Source organism: Martes martes, assembly GCF_963455335.1.
Source record: "Martes martes genome assembly, chromosome: 10".
Taxonomy (NCBI): Eukaryota; Metazoa; Chordata; class Mammalia; order Carnivora; family Mustelidae; genus Martes; species Martes martes.
Genome location: NC_137898.1, coordinates 106,174,427 through 106,191,969, shown reverse-complemented (window position 1 = coordinate 106,191,969; position 17,543 = coordinate 106,174,427). Strand labels below are relative to the sequence as shown.

The 17,543-nt window shown below is 54.3% G+C and overlaps 1 protein-coding gene and 1 long non-coding RNA gene across 7 annotated transcripts in view; one reads left to right on the top strand and one right to left on the bottom strand.

Annotated features, from left to right (window-relative positions):
• The window catches only part of NCAM1 (neural cell adhesion molecule 1), a gene marked incomplete at its 5' end in the record, with an annotated part of 294,571 nt that extends 279,570 nt beyond the window's left edge, over positions 1-15,001 (top strand). For 2 of the 5 annotated variants that reach the window (XM_080815560.1, XM_080815559.1), the window contains 4 exons: positions 8,640-8,847; positions 9,739-9,855; positions 10,878-11,693; positions 13,177-13,625. In XM_080815560.1, coding sequence (XP_080671686.1) covers positions 8,640-8,847; positions 9,739-9,855; positions 10,878-11,693; positions 13,177-13,297 — 1,262 coding nt within the window. In that variant the 3' untranslated portion in view covers positions 13,298-13,625. Of the gene's footprint in view, positions 1-1,384; positions 3,727-8,639; positions 8,848-9,738; positions 9,856-10,877; positions 11,694-13,176 lie in introns of those variants that run through there. The other 3 variants (XM_080815557.1, XM_080815556.1, XM_080815558.1) reach the window with 2 other exon arrangements.
• Positions 4,800-17,543, bottom strand: part of LOC308350375 — a 38,714-nt gene continuing 25,970 nt past the window's right edge. The window contains exons 3-5 of one of the 2 annotated variants that reach the window (XR_013967517.1): positions 7,986-8,100; positions 6,540-6,708; positions 4,800-5,726 (exon numbers count right to left, since the gene is read on the bottom strand). This is a non-coding gene — a long non-coding RNA (uncharacterized lncRNA). The remainder of the gene's footprint in view (positions 5,727-6,539; positions 6,709-7,985; positions 8,101-17,543) is intronic. The other variant, XR_013967518.1, reaches the window with a different exon arrangement.

Genomic DNA, 17,543 nt, shown 5'->3' with positions numbered 1-17,543 from the left:
AGACCAGTGTGGTTTGCGACGGTTGAGTGTGCATGAATGTGTGTGTCTGACAGACATGCGGGGGCCTCCAGGGAGCTGGCAGGCGAGACGATGATCGGTCCTACCCTCTGCATTGTCAGGCAGGCCCCTTAGTGCCAACGGGCAGCGGTAAAGGCACTGGGCATGGCTGCAAGAGGTGTTCTCACTCGTGCTCAGCCCATGTCCAGAGGTGGCCCTACCATCCTGAGCCCCTTCTTTCTTTGTGCTCTTTGGTCCGTTTTTCATTGAACTCGATAGTCTGGAGTGTGTCTGTCTCTGCTCAGCCTTTATGGGACGCTTAGGAGTTGGGGGAGTGACAGGTTGGAGTCAGCCCTTTGCAGTGAGAGAGATTTCCGACGGCACCTGTGGCCCGACTAGGCAACACAGGCAGGTGGCTGGGTTGCGCTGCGTTCCCGTGCTGAGTGCTGCTCCTGGCATCAGCCTGTGGGGCCGGAGCAGTTGGGGACCCTGTGAGTCAGATACAGAAACAGAAGACCTTGTCCCCCCGGGTCCTTCTTGGTAAGCTCCCAGGTGCCCAGGGAAGCCAGAGAGCACCGGAGGGACAGCTCACCTCACCTGCAAGGGCTCGGTGGCTCTGCTGTGTGCTGTCTTGGGAGGAGGTAGTTCTGTGCTTGCTTCGACTTTCCTGGCCATGGTGTTGGGACCTGTGGACAAACCTGCGAATTTTAAGCTGTGCATTCGTGGTGGGATCGGCGGTCAGCAGGGTGGCAGGAGGTGAGGTGTGCAGACTAGTTCGTCTTGAACAGTGTGTGGGGGAGGCAGGGCGTGGCGCCCGAGGAGGAGGAGGAGGAGTCCGACCTCTCACTGAGATGCTTATGGTGCATCTCTCCTACCACGCGCAGAAAGCTCTAGAGGCTAAGAGGCTGTGGACAGGCTCGTTGACTGTTCCTGAGAGGCCTGACCTTAGTCAAAGGTAACACTCTCCTAATCACACTCCTGGATTTGACTGCAGAGGCTCTGTTCTCTCACTTGAATTTCATTTGCTCGCTGACCCCTAACCCCCAAATTCGCCCCGCTGTGCTGCTTCTGGCCTTGCTGAGCTTCGGAACTGGCCTTACGGGAGTAATACCATACTGAGCTCTTCTCTAACCTTTGTCAGTTTAATTTACTAAGTTGAATTAACCTTTGATTCTTGCGTTTTCTATATTTGACCTATTTTTTTTCTTTTTATCTATTTTTTTTTCTCTGTTTCTGTCTCTACCTTCTCTTTCCTTCTCCCCCCTCCCCTTCCTGTGTCTGTCGTCACACATCTCACCTTGGACGTCCATCCCTGGGACATCCCCACTGCCACATTTGTTTTTAAACAACCACATTCTCTCTGGGCGCCCACGGCTTGGACCTGCAGCGACCTTAGGCGGCTGCTCTGCGTCCTACACCTTTGTCTCGTTGCTTCTCTCCGCAGTGACTCTGCTTTTGCTCTGTTAGGAACTTGAACACACACACACGCGCAAATTAAGTTTGCTTAAATGCCCAGTTCCTCTGAGAATGATCAGTGCCCCCTTTGGAAGAACCTGTCAGGATCGCCACGGCCACGCCACCAAGCACTCTGTGTGGAAGAGGAAGGTTTGGGGACTGGAAAAGGCTGGACGTGCAGACAGTTTCCCATTCACAGATCCTCTGTGCTGCTTCACGAGGATGTTTGCCCCTTTCCAATGGCAGAGTACGAAAACATGTGGGAGTGCTTTTCTTTACATGGTTTAAAAAAAAATTATGCTAGGTTTACAGAGACATTTCTGCACATCTGCTACCTGTTGCATTTTTTTGTTCTTACCTGAAAATGATGTAGCAGAGGAAAATGTCTAAGTACCCCTAAAGCTTGCATCAGATTGTTGGAATGACCACGTGCTCCTCCCCTGCCCTTCCAAAAGCAGCTGGCTTCGCTTGCCTTGAAGCGCCTGTGGTAAGAGAGCCAGACTCCTGGGACGCGCCCAGGCATTTTGCTGACACGATGGGCAGAGCCACCCCGTTGCCCATCCAGTGGAAGAAACTGGATTTGCTAGGCATTTTCTGGGAGGCGCTCTGGCCCCGGTATCACAACCAGCAGCCTATGCTGGTGCTGCCCACAGGGCCAGCCTATGACGCACCTAGTGCCCGTCAGCTGTGTAGGATGGGTGTCCCCCCAGTCGGAGTGATTTGGGCTGCACAGAGCCTTGCGTCTCGGGGGTTGTGGTCCGACAGTCTCGCCTACACTCCAGTCCCCAAGTTGGAAGTATCCACCGCAAGCCAGGCGTGGGTCACACGCTCCCCACCCCGACACACTCACCAGAGCAGAAGGGTGGGGACAGGTCACTCCTGGACTGCCCAGTCCAGAGCGTCTACACGCTGCGACTGGGCCAGCCTGTCCTACTTCCCAAATGCCCCAACCGCCCGTGGTGGTCAGTGGCTTTAGTGACCTTTAAAAAATTCTGGTGACCGCCAGCTAGTGCACTCTGCTGTCGGGGGGAGGCACAGTGTGCTCGCAGAGTCACATGGAGACGGCAGGCTCCTGCTCAGTAACACCTGTGCGTGCTTGGGGATGGACCTTCTAGTGGATAAAACCTCCCTCCCTCCATCATGGTCACATCATTCTACATATCTCATCTCTAAACATCCCATGGAAGTTTAATTTTTGTTCTGTTTATTTTTTAGTTCTGTTTGTTGTGTTTTGTTTTGTTTTGTTTTTTAATTAACGTTTGAAGACTAGTCTTTCCCTTTGGGAATCCCCGTGATCCCGTCTGCAGGGCAGTGCTGCCCGTGTCCCCCAGCACTCACCATTTAGAGGCTCATGTATAGACACCGGAGGCCGCACTTTTCCCAGTAGCTCAGGCAGGTAGTGCCTCTTGCTGGAGCCTGTCTGCCTCCTCAGCCCCACCTCGAACCTCTGCCCCGGGGTCCCTGCCCTGACTTCATACCAGCACGAGAGAAGCAGGCGTGGTTCTTAGGCACAAGGTGGAGCATCAAGGAGAGCCACGTGGTGCCTCTGGGCCTGCGTAAGAATCCCAGGTCAGTTACCGAGAGCTCTGGGGAGGGTGAGGGAAGGAGACCTGTCCTCACACGAGTGGCCCATCACTGTCCTCCCGGCTCCTGGCATGCTCTTGATAGCATGTGGGGCAGAAGTCCCCTGTTCACCCAGGAGGGCCCATCGGGGGGGGGGTCTACCCGAGCCTGATCCTGGTCCCACCCACAGGGGAGGACCAGTGTCATGTTTCCGGAGGGACTCTTTGGAGATCTAGCCAAAGTATAGGCAGGCCTGACACAGCCCTGTCCCACCCCACACACACCCCAGGCAAGGCGGGACCTCAGCCAAAGCTACTTTGGGGTCAATGCAGGCAGACCCCTGGTCTGTAACGGGATGCTTTTTGAGGGACCTCGTTAGGGCACACCCACTCCCACTGGACACCGTTCTCAGTGGCGGCTGCGGCCCCGCCAGCAGTCCCCAAGGTAGCAGCCCTTCGAGTCCCCCGGGTTGGGCTGGGGGGAAGCACTTACCACCTCGCTCAGCTGCCCCCACTGCTGTGCCCTGTCCAGCGCTGCCGCACTCCGCACGCCGCGGGGTTCCTCTGCTCACTTCTGAAATATTTATACGGCAGGTTTGGATCACGTTTGTTACTAATAAGATTGCTAACACTGTTGTGTAGATAATCAGCGAGGCCTTGATGAAGTTTACACCTTTGCGTTATTAAAGGAAGTAACAGTCTGTGTGAACTCACCAGCGTGCTTTGAGTTTATTGAATAGTTGTGTGTCCTACAAAACGTCAAAAGCCCTTTCCTGTCACCTCATGTGTACCTGAATAGCTCTGATTACCCCAAATTGCACCCCGAACTTGGAGCCTGCTGCTTGGAGTTCTAGCAAAGGAAATGCCTTCCTTTTCTGATGAGGAGCTATGCATTTTGCTCAGCTGCCCTGAGAACCCTCGGGGGTCACTGCCTCCTCGGATGTTCCTGGTCTCTGGCAGCGGGGGAAGGGGCAGTCCCTTCGCAGAACCAGGAGGTGGTCACTCCGGGGTCAGGGGCACCCTGTGGGCCACCAGATCTACAAGTCGGTAGCTTGGGCTCCTGATTTCACAGCTCCCATTAGAACCCCATAGTAGGGGCTGCACAGAGTGACCTTGTGATAGAATGTGAGAGAAGGCTCTCGTTGGCAAATCCTATTCTGTTTAACAGCAGGTTCTGGGAAGGAGCAAGCAGACATGTATGGGGTTACGAGCGAACCGGAGCCCCAATGTGGTAGGAGGGACCCCTCTGCTGCACGGAGAGCTCCTAACAGTGACTCGGGCCCGTCTGGTGTCTGTAAACGTGAGACCCGGATTCCCATTCTGAGGATTTAAGAAGGACGTATGATGTAGGTCTCTGTCGTGGGGCAGTGAGCTCCCTGTTCAGGGTCAGCCTCTCCCAGGCCAGGAACCACAGAGGAGGGACAGCCCCCCTCCCCCCCCGCCCCACGTCCATCATCATTGGGTGGCTCTGACCCTGGAGGTTATGGAGGAGCTGCTCCCAAGAAACTCTCACTGGGTGCGGGTGTGTGGGTGAGCTGGTCAAGGCCGGCCAGTGGCACGGTCAGGCAAACACAGACCCCCACAGACCCCCTGGAAGCATTTTACATTTCCCTTCTATAAACTCTTACCTGAGGTACAGGGATACCCTCCATTCTTCCAGCTCTCCTGGCCTACAGTCCTGTATCATCCTCCGAGAGCCAGTGGGTGTTGGCTTGTCTTCAATACACTTTCATCTGTTTCCTGGTGTTTCCCTTATTTTCTTTTTTTTTTTTTTTTTTTTTTTTTGCAAAAGCTACACACACTCTTTCTCTAGCTTGAGGAGCACCTTACTCCATCTGGAAGTCAAGACTCTTAGTGGTGAACTGGGTGGTCCTTTTTCCTTCGGGGCCGTCTTTGCTTTCTCTCTGTCCATCCAGTATGCTAGGTCAAGGGCACACAGCGAGACTCCACAGCTCCTTCTTGGGCGGTGAGTCATGGGAACAGCTGTTGCTCATTGTAGGGCAGGCATGAGAGGACCCGGAAACAGCAATCCTCAAACTCTGCTTGTGCGAGGATCACCCGGGCCGCTCCTCCAAATCCTGATTCCCAGCCCCACCCCCAGAGATTCTGACTGGGGAGCCCCAGAGTCTAAATTTCAGTACCCCAGGAATCCTGCTGCAGGCGAACAAACATTATGCTAAAAAGTATCTATTTTCCATTTAAAAATAAAATCACAAGAATCTGTGAATAAAAACAGGCCCGCCTGAGTGTGGTAGTCTTCCAAGGAGAAGTCCTTCTCAGTACACAGTGAAGGGGATCTGGATGGTCCCCACTTGGGGTGCCGCTGGATGGCGACATGGGACCCAGGCTCTTGTGGTTGAAGAGGACGTGGGGACGCCATCACACCAGGCCCTGCCCCGCACGGGGACCTCTTCCAAAACATTACAGTACCCCTGCCCAGGAGGTCGTCCAGCCTCTGCTCGGTGCCTCCAGCCACGGCGGGCCTAACTGCCCAAGCAGCTCACACTCTTCTTAGTTCTTTCTCGAGGGGAGCTGAAATCTACCCCGGATCCTAGAGTTGTCATCCAGGAGTAAGAGTGAACAAGACTTCTTCCATTTCACAGCCCACCTGTAAGTCTCTGGAGGTGGCCCTCTCATCTCCAGGCTCAACAGCCACTCTTTTTTTGACAAATATTCTTTGAACATCTCCTGTTGGTCAGGTTGTCCTAGAGGCTGGGGAGACATAAGATACAGTCATAAGACATAAGACAGATAGTAGAACCTTCCAGAAGGGACAGCCAAATGAAAAGCATGTAAATGAACAGAAAATGGCAGACAGAGGCAAAAAGAGAAGGAAACAGGTAGTGTGGTAGATAGTGGGCAGAGGTCACTCACTAGATAAGAGATCAGGGGATGAGGGAGAGGGCTCTCTGACAAGGTGACGTTTGAGCCGAGGCCTGTAGGATGGCAAAGAGCCACCCAGGAGGTTATGGGGCTGGAGCGTGGCAGGCAGGGGGTCAGCAAAGTCTGGAGGCAGGAATGGGCTGGGTGTGTTCACAGGTAGTGTGAAGGCTCTGGCTGGAGCACAGGGAAAGGGGTAGAGGGCCAGGGCCATGAGTGACAACAGTCAGGAGAGTGGGAGAGTCTAAGCATGCAGGGCCTTTAGTCCAAGAGGAAGAGTCTGAATCTTCCCTCCAGAAGAAGGGAAGACCACTTCCCTTCGTTCTGTCTTGTCACAGGGGTCCTTGTACCCTCTGCCCTTCCCCTGTGCGTGCACGCGCTGCTGGCCTTCAGCGCCAAGGAAGTCCTCCCTCTGGGTCTGACGAGCCCAGAGCTTCAGCTGGGCGAACGCTGCCTCTCCCAGACACGGAGCCACCCGGCAGGGGTCTGTCATCCTCTTTGGAGCTAGGCTGCGTCCCCTCAGACCATACTTATGCATACACCTCCGGACATACAGTGTGTACCACTGAGTCTGAAAACACAAACACTGTCACCTCACACAAACACTTCAGGCTCCTTCTTCGGGAACAAGCTCTCAGGACCTACCGGGCACTGATGCCAGGAGGCAGCAGTGGCTTCTGGCCCAGTGTCACGGGCTAGAGAGGAAGCCCAAGGCTGACAGTCCCTCCCTATTCAGGGAAGCAGCTTTGGGACTCCAAAGATCAGGAAGGCTCGCCTGCTTCTCTCTGCTCACTAGGGTGGAATGTGTGAGGACCTGTGAGAGAAGAACGAGATGCTTTATTTAGCTTCTCTGAGCTGCTAGGGAGAAGACCCACTCTAGCGGACCTCAGGGGCTGGCCAGCCATTTCCTGCTGCCAAAGTCTGGGGACAGCGTGGCCAGAGCTGGATCCTCAGAGCACAGAGCCCTTGGCCCACCTTGATGCCTTCCTGGGGATAGGCTGGGGTTTTAAATATGGGCTGGATGAGACCAGCCAGCAAGCCCAAGGAGGAAAGGCTGGGAGGCAAGGCCAAGGTCCCAGGGAAGCCACAAATATTCAAGAATTTGAGAATCTTCTCCATCTGAGGCCCATCTGTGCCATGGGCATTACGAATTAAGCTGTGAGTGAGCAGTCACCTCTGGCATGCTGGGCTGGTGGTTCATACCCTGAATTAAACTTTGAGGCAAAGACCAGTGGTGTAGGACCACTGCTGAAGAAGCCCCATGCGGCCTGAGCAGGGACCCCAGGGCAGACCGAGGAGTGCCCCCAGGAACACAGACTGCACAGAAAAAGAAGAACGTGGCCCGTTGTAGCACCTGTCACCTTGGACTACACGTCCCTCCATTATCTGGTGTGATATGAGGCTGGCAGGCCAGCGGGCCTGGCCTGGTGTGCAGCAAAGGCACAGTGAGACCCAAAGTTGTTGGCCACAGTTCCTGCCTCTAGTGGGCACACTTGGGTGATCCCAGGGGATCCCGGCGGCACAGGAGGCCTCAGACCAGGTCGGGGGTAGGGTACACCAGGGGGCTGCCAGTTCTGCAACTCGGTCCTTCCAGAAGGAAGCAGATATGCTCATGTCTGCACAGGAGTCTCCATGGTCTCCACACTGGCTTATGGGCAGAGCCCTACTGGGTTCCAGCTTCCCGGAGCTTGAGCACGTGTCTCCCAGACACTGGGGGGACTCACCAGTCAGAGGGCCGCCTCAGGCAACTCACAGCCACCACACGGGGCCTGGGGAGCTAAGCTAGGGGCCCTCTGTGAGACCATCAGTCCCCTGGGGCCCTGCGGCTTTGTAGATGGACCACAGGGGCAGAAGGACACAGGCCGAGTCATGCAGAGTGAGCCCAGCCAGCACGGGAGCGCTGGGTACTGCTCGGGTGTGAGAATGCAGGTCTGTCTGTAGTGGGCACAGAGCGTACTTGCCCTGAGTGTGAGTGTGCCTGTCCGTGTGGACGTGCATCTCTGGGTGAATCTGCTGGGTTTCCTGAAGCCTGGTTCAAGTGTGCCTGGGCTCCCAGAAGGTGAGTACACCCAAACCTTTGACCTCACTTACTGGGGCTGGGCAGAACGCCGCGTCTCCAGAGTAAATGGGTTTCATTCGGCTCCCTGGGTGCAATGAGGGATAAACCACGTCTGTTGTCCAGTGCCGGAATCCTCTGGAGCTGGCCCTAAAGGGGAGAGGGAGCAGGATAGCATTTTGGGCATACCATTGCACCTGATGTCAGCCCAAGCCCTAAGGAAGCCCTGGGAACCCCCTGCCGCTCCAGCTGGGACCCTGCCCCTGACGACTCCCAGGAGCCACGGTCCAGCCTGAAACCACTGACCACCGTCCGCCTGCCTGCTACCTGGGCTCACGGGGAGATCGGCTAAGGATGGGTTGGGGGGAGGCTCAGAGACTGAGCACAAGGATGGAGACACAGCTCCCAGTCCCCACTGCCGTCCGGACCTGTGGGTGCCTCATGTGTCTGTCCCCTGGTCTCAGACATAAAGCTGGCGTCCCACCCTCTCGAAGATACGAAGAGACTCTGTTGTCTCAACACTGGGGTACAGAAGGGCCCCAGGGAAGGTGCCCCTCTTGACACAAGTGCCCTGACTTTGTCCCATAGGCTCTCCCCCACCCCCAGGGGCTGTCACTCTGCAGGGCGCAGAAGTCGGCCTGATGTGTTAACCACCGACCATCTCTCTCTCTCCCTCCCTCCCACTCAAGCCAACGGCAGCCCCACATCAGGCCTGAGCACTGGGGCCATTGTGGGCATCCTCATTGTCATCTTCGTCCTGCTCCTGGTGGTGGTGGACATCACCTGCTACTTCCTGAATAAGTGTGGCCTGCTCATGTGCATCGCCGTCAACCTGTGCGGAAAGGCGGGGCCCGGAGCCAAGGGCAAGGACATGGAGGAGGGCAAAGCCGCCTTCTCGTGAGTGCAGCCCACTTGCCGCTGCTGGGGTCTGGGCTCTGCCCTGGGCTGGTGGGGGGCCCAGCCATGGAGCCATCTCACTGGAGAACTGTTTCTCAGACACAGCCTTTGGAGGGTACCTGTTTGCAAAGCAAACCTTTGGGCCCAGCCTCACAGCTAACATATTAGAATTTCAGAGAAGTCTGAAAATCCCCGCGTGGATGAAAATGAGGGGAATTTTCAGAGCTGAACCCAGAGGGGAACTTCCATGGCACTCCAGAGACCTACTTGTCTTGCTGTCATTCATTCACACATCTCCCCACAAACACTTACTGAGCAGCTACTATAGGGCCAGGCCATATTCCCGGACCCTAGGTTACACCCAAGCACAGAACAGGTAAAACGTCCTTTCCTTTCGAAGCTGAGGCTCCAGATGCTATCCCTTCCAGCATCTCTAGAGAGAGAGATCTTGAGCTAATTATCAGGAGCCTTCACAGACTCACGGTGAGAAGGGACAGAGCCGGGGGGCGGGGGGTGGTGAGCTATGAGCACCACCACGTGTCAGGCTCTGTACGTAAAGACAGACCATCCGAGTACTTCTCTGCCAGGCACCGTGCTAAGCCCTTCACAGTCATGATCTCAGTTAACGTGAAACAGCTAGGCCAGGTAGAGACTTATTTACCCCATTTTACAGATGAGACGGAAGCAAGTGTGAGCAAGACAGGTACTCAAGGTCACACAGCTCGCACAAGTGGGAGCTGAGGCTCAGGCACTTGGACCTGGCTTGAGATGTCCCTGCCCCCCTCCCCAACTATGGGCCAGGCCCAGGTGCCGTGAGCTGTAGCTGTCTTCTCCAGGAGCCCTCCTCCCTGCCCCAGTGACCCAGAATTGAAACAGCCCCTCTCTCCACAGGAAAGATGAGTCCAAGGAGCCCATCGTGGAGGTGCGGACCGAAGAGGAGCGGACCCCAAACCATGACGGAGGGAAACACACGGAGCCCAATGAGACCACACCGCTGACAGAGCCCGAGTACGTGGGCGGGGAGGGGCCGGACCTCGTCAGCAGAGCCCTACACCCACCCATCGCCCTACCCACACCTCCCATACCTCCCACCCACCCACCACTCCCAGTCAAACAAGCAGGCCAGATCCTGGAGCCCTTGGCCAGAAATGCCTGACCCCCCCTCTCTCCCTAGAGAGAAGGCATTCTGGGTTCTGTTAAGGGACTACAGGTGCTCTGCAGGCTCCTGGGATGAGTGGGACCTCTAGACCCCCTCCCTGAATCACACACACATCCCGGAAATGGCCAAAGGGGGCAAAACTTCATTGAGAGGGGCTGAGCTTTGAGAGGCTTAGCAGATTCTGTTTAGGATTTTCAAGAACTCTAGAGGTTTCTGTGTCCTCCGAGAAGGGTGAGAACAGGTGGGGACCCGTGAAGCTCCCCGGCCCTCCTGTTCGCAGAGGCCTGGGGAGCCCTCCGTCAGAAACCATGCCCGGCCAAGCCTGTGAGGACTGCCGGCTGTCCTGAGGGCTAGGGTTTGAAGGGAGTGGAGTTAAATGGCAGCACGAAATCTCTGGCTGGGGAGCCTGGGGCCCCTTGGGGCCGTTTGGAGCACTCACGCATTGCCATCTTCCCGACTTTGCCCGTCACTGCCGGGGCCCAGTTCCTCGGGGGGCCGGGGCCATCGGCAGCGATGGACGCCAGACCGAAGCCTGTCCCTCCTGAGTTGGGGTGCAGGCAGGGCTCAGAAAGGCCCCGACAGGGCTGTGGGACAAGACAGCCTAGTGCAGAGAGCGGGAGGGGCGTCGGCAGGGAGGAAGGCCAGCAGGTCCCTTTAGACCTCCACGTGCTCTGTGTTTCCTGTCTCCGCTTTTGCCCGCCTGGGCATGTGCTTCCTCTCGCCATCCTCGTTACTCTGTGGGCCTGTGTCCGTGCCTGTGCGTCCCCGCATGGCTGCCCGCGCCCCGCTTCTTGGCTGCAGCCCTCCCCCTGCTTCTCTGTCTCGTCTGAGCTTCATCGTCTATTCTCTTCTACTTCCTGTCCTCCCACAGGCTGCCTGCCGACACCACAGCCACTGTCGAGGACATGCTGCCTTCTGTCACCACCGTCACCGCTAACTCTGACACTATCACCGAAACCTTTGCCACTGCTCAGAACAGCCCCACCAGTGAGACCACCACCCTGACCTCCAGTATTGCCCCCCCAGCCACGGCCACACCTGACTCAAACTCTGTGCCCGCCGGCCAGGCCACCCCTTCCAAGGGGCCCGGCGTCGCCACCTCCTCCCCACCCCCCACTTCAGCCCCCAAGGTCGCCCCCCTCGTTGATCTGAGCGACACTCCGATCTCAGCCCCCGCTGCCAACAATTTGTCTTCTAGTGTCCTGGCTAACCAGGGGGCAGTGCTCAGCCCGAGTGCCCCTGGCAGCGTGGGGGAGGCCTCCAAGGCCCCTCCGGCGAGCAAGCCGGCCCCCGCGCCAGGCCCCGCCACAGCTGGGGCAGCCAGTCCCCTAGCAGCAGTGGCCGCCCCTGCCACAGAAGCCCCCCAGGCCAAGCAGGAGGCTCCCAGCACCAAAGGCCCGGATCCCGAGCCCACCCAGCCCGGCGCTGTGAAGAGCCCGACTGAGGCAGCCACGGGCCTCACTAGCCCGAAGAGCGAGGCTGCCTCCGTCAGCGCCACAAACCCTGCCCAGGGCGAGGACTTTAAAATGGACGAAGGGAACTTCAAGACCCCAGATATTGACCTTGCAAAGGATGTTTTTGCAGCCCTGAGCTCTCCTGCTCCCGCCGCTGGGGCCAGTGGACAAGCCCCCGAGCTTGCTCCTTCCACTGCCGACAGCTCTGTTCCGCCTGCACCAGCAAAGCCCGAGTACGGCCTCTCTCTGTCTGCTGTGGTCGGGTTGTGTCCAGTGGTGGTGTGCGTTTGTGCTGTGCTGTGTCCTGTATGTGAGAGGTGTCTTCAGCCTGATGCTGGGCTTCTCTGAGGCGACGGTCAAGCAAGGGGCTGGGATGAGGCAGAGAGAGAAGGGCAGGCAGCAGGGCCCAGCGAGCAGCCGCCTGCTCACTAACTAGGCCATGTTAATTACGTCTTAGCCTTATCCAGCTAGCAGAGGCTTCAGTTTTCCCTGGGGCTGGGGCGGGGGGGGTTGCCATCAGGCCACTGATGAGCATAGCTTGGCAGGCGAGCTAAGGAGGCCAAGGTGCCCTTACCAGCCACCCCGGGGCCCCCAGACAGTCAGTGTACTAGCCAGGGCCAGGCTGGGTCGGCACCAGAACAGCACTGTTCCGCAGGAAGGAAAGGGGCAGGCCCCAAGGCCCCTATGGGGAGAGGGAATGGTCCAGAAGGCCCTGTCCCACTCCAGCCCGGATGCCCACAACGCCCCCAGGACCACCGGCTACTTGGGCTTCTCCTGACCTGCAATGTCTGGGAAGACTCGGAGCTCACAGGCACCGAATGCCTGTTGGGTCTCCAAGTTCAAGGGAAGGTCCTTAAGATTACAGATGTCTCAACCGTGATGCCAAGATGCAGCTGGAGCCGGGGTCTGGCGCTGCACTTGCCCCCGTGAGCCCTTAGACCAGACTTTCACTCCTGGGGCTGAATTAGGCAGAGTCAGACCTAGGTTTTTACAGAGGCCCCTGCCCCCCAGACGAGCTGTCTTGCTGCCCCCAAGAGCCAAAATGGTACCTTCCCTGCGAGCCCTGAATCTGAAGAAGTAGGAATCCACTAGTCCTTCCTAATCAGCAGCCCCCTGACTCCCCCTGACCCTGTCCCCATGTAGCGTGCCAGCCCACCCTAGCCTCTCATGCAGTGCGACACCGCCTTGGTGACAAAGAGCCTTTCCCACCCTAACCACAGAGCACAGGGCATGCTGCGCTGAGGACAGGCATGAGCAAGGTGGTCTGCAGAGGGACCCCTGGACTCGGTGCTGGGGAACCGAGCACAGCATGCGTCATTTATGCCCATCTGGGTGGTCTGCTACTGCAGCTGGGCGGTCAGGGTGAGGAGCAGTCTGCATCTGCTGCCCCCTTCCGCCGCCCCAGGGAAGCACTGGGCTCCAGGCCCCCGGCATTGCACGAGGGCCGGAGGGGAGGGAAGGTCTTGTTCCTCTGATTCAGCGGCTCTCCACTTTGGCTCCGTTTCAGAGTCACTTGGGTGCTTTTAAAAGTCATCGTGCCCCGCCCGATTAAATCAGGATTCCTGGGGGGCTGACTCAGGTGTTGGGGATTTTTAGAGCTCCCAGGTGATTCCAGCGTGCAGCCAAGAATGGGGACCACTGCTGTATGCCTTAGCCCAGCTGGAGGGTGACAACTGCGGATTATGGTCTCAGTGCTGTTTTCCCAATTCTCTGCAGGAAGGGCCCAGTAGAAGCAAAGTCGGAGTGCCAGGAGACAGAAACGAAGCCAGCGCCCGCCGAAGTCAAGACGGTCCCCAATGACGCCACACAAACAAAGGAGAACGAGAGCAAAGCATGATGGGTGACAAGAAATGAGCAGATCAAAGTAAAAAGTGACACCACAGCTTCACCAGAGCATTCCCAATATCTCACACACGCACACATGCACACACACGCACACACACACATCTCATTCCTCTAGTGTCTTTTGCCTTTAAAAAAAAAAAAACTAAACAGATAAACATGGGATCTCCTTTTTGTAGGTTTATAGAAAGGGTTCCTTTGCTGCGCGCACTCACTTGTAAGAAAATGAGACAAAAAGGTTAAACCCACAGCCAAACTAGGACACTCTGTTCCCTGAAACCATTTAAGAATCAAACAAAAGGACCCCAAATTAAGAATCTAGGAAGCTCAGAAAAAGAAAAAAAAAAAATCTAGGTTCAGGAAGACCGCACTTGGCGTTGCCCAATTGGCACAGACCAGTTTCAGAGAAATACTTCCAGGCACTAAGACTAACGAATGAACAAAGTCCAAGTTTATTTTTATACTTTGAGTCGAGTTTGAACTCTGTAAAGCCCCATAAATAAGTTATAATTTCTGTTCACTTTGTATTTGTTCAGTATGCAAAGTGTGTCCCCCTTGCTAGCTGAATTCAATTCCCACGTAGACTCCCGTTTTGTAGGAAGAATGCCAAATCGCAACTTCTGGGGGGGAGATCTCGGTTTGCAATATTCTGATTTCTTTTTCTCTCCTTTTCTTTCTCATTCTTTTTTTTTTTCTTCCTTTCTGCCAACTTTGTTTTCCAATGTTTACAAGTTGACAAATGTTTGACTTTGGTTGTGTTTAAATGTCCGTGTAAAATCGCTGCCTTTTTTTTTTTCCTTTAAGTTACAAACACTGCCTGGAGGCGGATAGGGTCATCACAGGCTTGCTTTCGCACGGGACAACTTTACAAAACATGATTGTTTACAGTGGCTCTTCCCCCTACACACACCCCCTCCGCTTTCTGATTTGAAATTTTTGCCTGTGTGCAACTCAGGTGAAAACCCATCTCGTTCTGGAGTGGTTTTGGTTTTTTTTGGGGGGGGGTTCTTTTTTGGTTCTCAGTTCTTTTTGTATTTCCTTGGGGGTTAGAGACCACTTTCTGATTAGCCACCACCTGCCTGTATCTGTGGAAAAGGGTCTGCCCCCCACCCCCCCAGGCGTCCGCATCCTTCCTTTTGAAGGACTCCTTAGGCTTTGTTGAATGAAGCAGAGAAGATTGTATAGTTGGGGCTGGTCTTGGTGAACACACATTTTTACCCCAAACATCCCCTTTTTGTAGAAAGCCAAATAAAATATATACATACAATTTCCTTTTGAGCCCAGAATCTAGATTTGAGCGGAAGAGCATTTGTGCTTCAGGGAATTAGTGTCTTTTTTTGGAAATCTGTTGAAGTAAAGTAACATCGGCCTTCTGTTCACTTAGGCAGCATTTATAGAAACAAAAGAGAGAGAAAAAAAAAGAAAACAACCTGCTGTCTGGAGTCATAAACACAACTTTCCTGGATTGGAAACCAAGTGGGGGGAAAAAATACAGAAACTTAAAGGGGGATGGGAGGGGGGAGAAGGGAAAAGCCAGCCCTTTGTATAGAAATTTTGCTTTCTTTTATCATTCTACTTTAGAAACTGCAAGCTTGTGCACTGTGGATGCGTGAATATTTTAGTGTGAAACGTGTTTTTGTCATAGTATTGAAATAAAATTTCAACATAGTTTGGTTGTGGAAGGTATAGCAGATAGTTCAGAAAAAAAATATTCAGGAAACAAAAATAACTCTTAAAAGGAATTAAAGCCTTTAAACAAAGAAAATGAAATAAAAGCGATGATAATGATGCTGATAACGCTAAGGAAACAGCAATTCAGCCCTCTGGCATGCGTTCCTATCCCAAGGTACAAAACAGCAAGAGGTTAGGGTGGCAAGACTGCCCCTGAGTCCGTTCCATGGGCCACACTCCCCCATGTTCTGACATTTCTGCAGTCTGATCAGTGGTGATCCGCTAAGATTATAATTTCGAACTGTGAAAAATAATGGTCTTGTCATTTGCTAAATGTGGGGTTATTTTGCATTTTCTCAGCTCCTGGGGATGGAAATGGAGGAGCCAGTGTACCCAGCTCTGGCCCCCTTGATTGTCGGGCCTTTGCACAAATCTCTGGTTCAAATGCACAGGCCCTCAGGCACGAGTAATGAACGCGCAGACAGTTCTTAGAGCACACAGCAGAATAGGAGCTCCTGGGTGTCTGAGACCGGAGGACCCGGCAGGGCGTGGGGGACCCTCCCCACTGCCGGGCTGTCCACGGACTCAGCTGCTCATCTTCTGATGGCAGTGGCACTGACTACCCAAGCCAAGCCCACACTATCCCTCATCGAGACTGTGCATCTCATGCCGAGTGGCCAGACGCAACGACCTGGGCTCTGATGGTTTGGAAGAGGAAAAGGTACAGCCGACCCTCAAGTAACCCGGCCCAGGGCAGCTGATACCACCCCCCCCCCACCACCCACCCAGAACCGGCTCCGCCATCAACTGGCACCAAGACTCTGCCCACCTTTTGGTCTGCCTCTCTCATTATACATAGATTTGTCTCTGCACGCATGAGCTTTCCTTTCTTTAAAAAAAAAAAAAATTTAAAAAATACTTTAAAAAAAGCAAAACAGAACAAAAACAAAACAAAAAAAAAAACAGAGCAAAGCTTTCTCTAAAATCAAAGAGAGAGTCACTTTATTTTCAAGATGTTCTATCTTTTATGTTAAGAGATAAAAGCTTATAGTTTTCCTTTTTTAATTTTTGAAGGCGGGATCAACTCTACCAGTTTGCAGTGTGTATGTGTCTATATGTGTATGTGCCATACATATGTATTCACGTAACCAGCGGCATGGCCACGTTCTGCGGGAGGGGGCGCACCCTGTGCCACATGCAGGTCTCTGAGTCCTGGGGGGCCGTAGTGTACGTAGTGCAGCTTCTGAAGTGGGACCGTTTTCACACTTTTCTGTGGAGCCCTTCCGTCCCGGGCTGTCACTCGAGGCTGTCTGTCTGGATGGTGGTTTTCAGACCTCCATGAACATCCCTACCCAGCATTCCGTACTTCGGGGGCCTTCTCTCTTGTTATAAACTTTTTACCGAGTGAAACATCGATACCACCTTTGTTTCCATTCTCACTGGTGTAAATACTGAGTACTAACTGAGAATTTTGACTTTGCATTCTGTCAGAATACTTGTGTTCAATAAAAATTGAAAGAAAAGAAAAACGATGATGGTCCAACTGGGCTTTATTTCGATTCAGTGCAAGTCTGCCACATGAATCATAATATGGAAATGCCAGTGGTTTGGCTTTTTTTTGGTCCTTGTGAACAAGGTCTGTTAAACCCAGTGTCTTGAGTTCACATGGCCTGAAGGATGGTGTCCCTCAGGTTGATAGAGGAATCTTCATTTTAGAATGGCCAGCCATCAGAAGATTTCATTCAAGTCCTGGTTCTGCCACTTGCTTGTCCACTTTGGAAGAGTTCCTTAATCTCCCCAAGACTCAGTTTCCCCTTCTGACAAACAGCAGATTCCCAGCTCGGAGAGCTGAGGCCCTGGCTAATGAGGGAAGCAATGTATATGAAAGCAGAGTGCAGTGCTGTTAGCACTCCAGGGGTGTGAGAGCATCAAACCCAGTTGGAATAACAATCTGTGAACTTGAGCGCCAAGGTTTCAACAGGGAGGCAGGCACACGAGGCTTATTCCAGAATACATGATTCCTCTCCTCTCCCTGTCTTTGCCGTGCTGCTCAGCCCTTAGAGTTTATTAAAGTCTCTGAGATAGATAGAGTGAAGAAAACGTCACCCAACTCGGAATTCTCTTGCCAGTGCTGCTGTCCAGCTGTGTTGGGAAGAGCAGAGAGTTGGAATTACCTACTAGACTACAGAGTTGGAAGTCCCTGGAGCAGAGCAGGTCCCAGGGCCAGCACTAGGGTGAGGCAGGTGAGTGAGACTTGTAGGGAGCAAGATGTAAAGAGGCCCTGTCTCAGGGCCAGACCTGCACCTGCACGGGTCTGAGCACCTCCTTCCTTTGTGTCCCACATGCTCGTCTCTAGCCCCAACCTGGGGTGGTGTCTTCCTCTGGGGTGGTGTCTGCCTCTGCTCCCAGGAGTTGGACCTTCACTGGCCCTGGAGCCTGTTTTAAGGACCCAGAGCCACGTGTATCTATGTGATTTCCTGGGCCACCAAAGTCCAGCAGCGTATGGCAAGGTAAGGAGTGATCAACAAAAACATCATGAAATGATGACCCTCTCTCTAATGATCCATGGG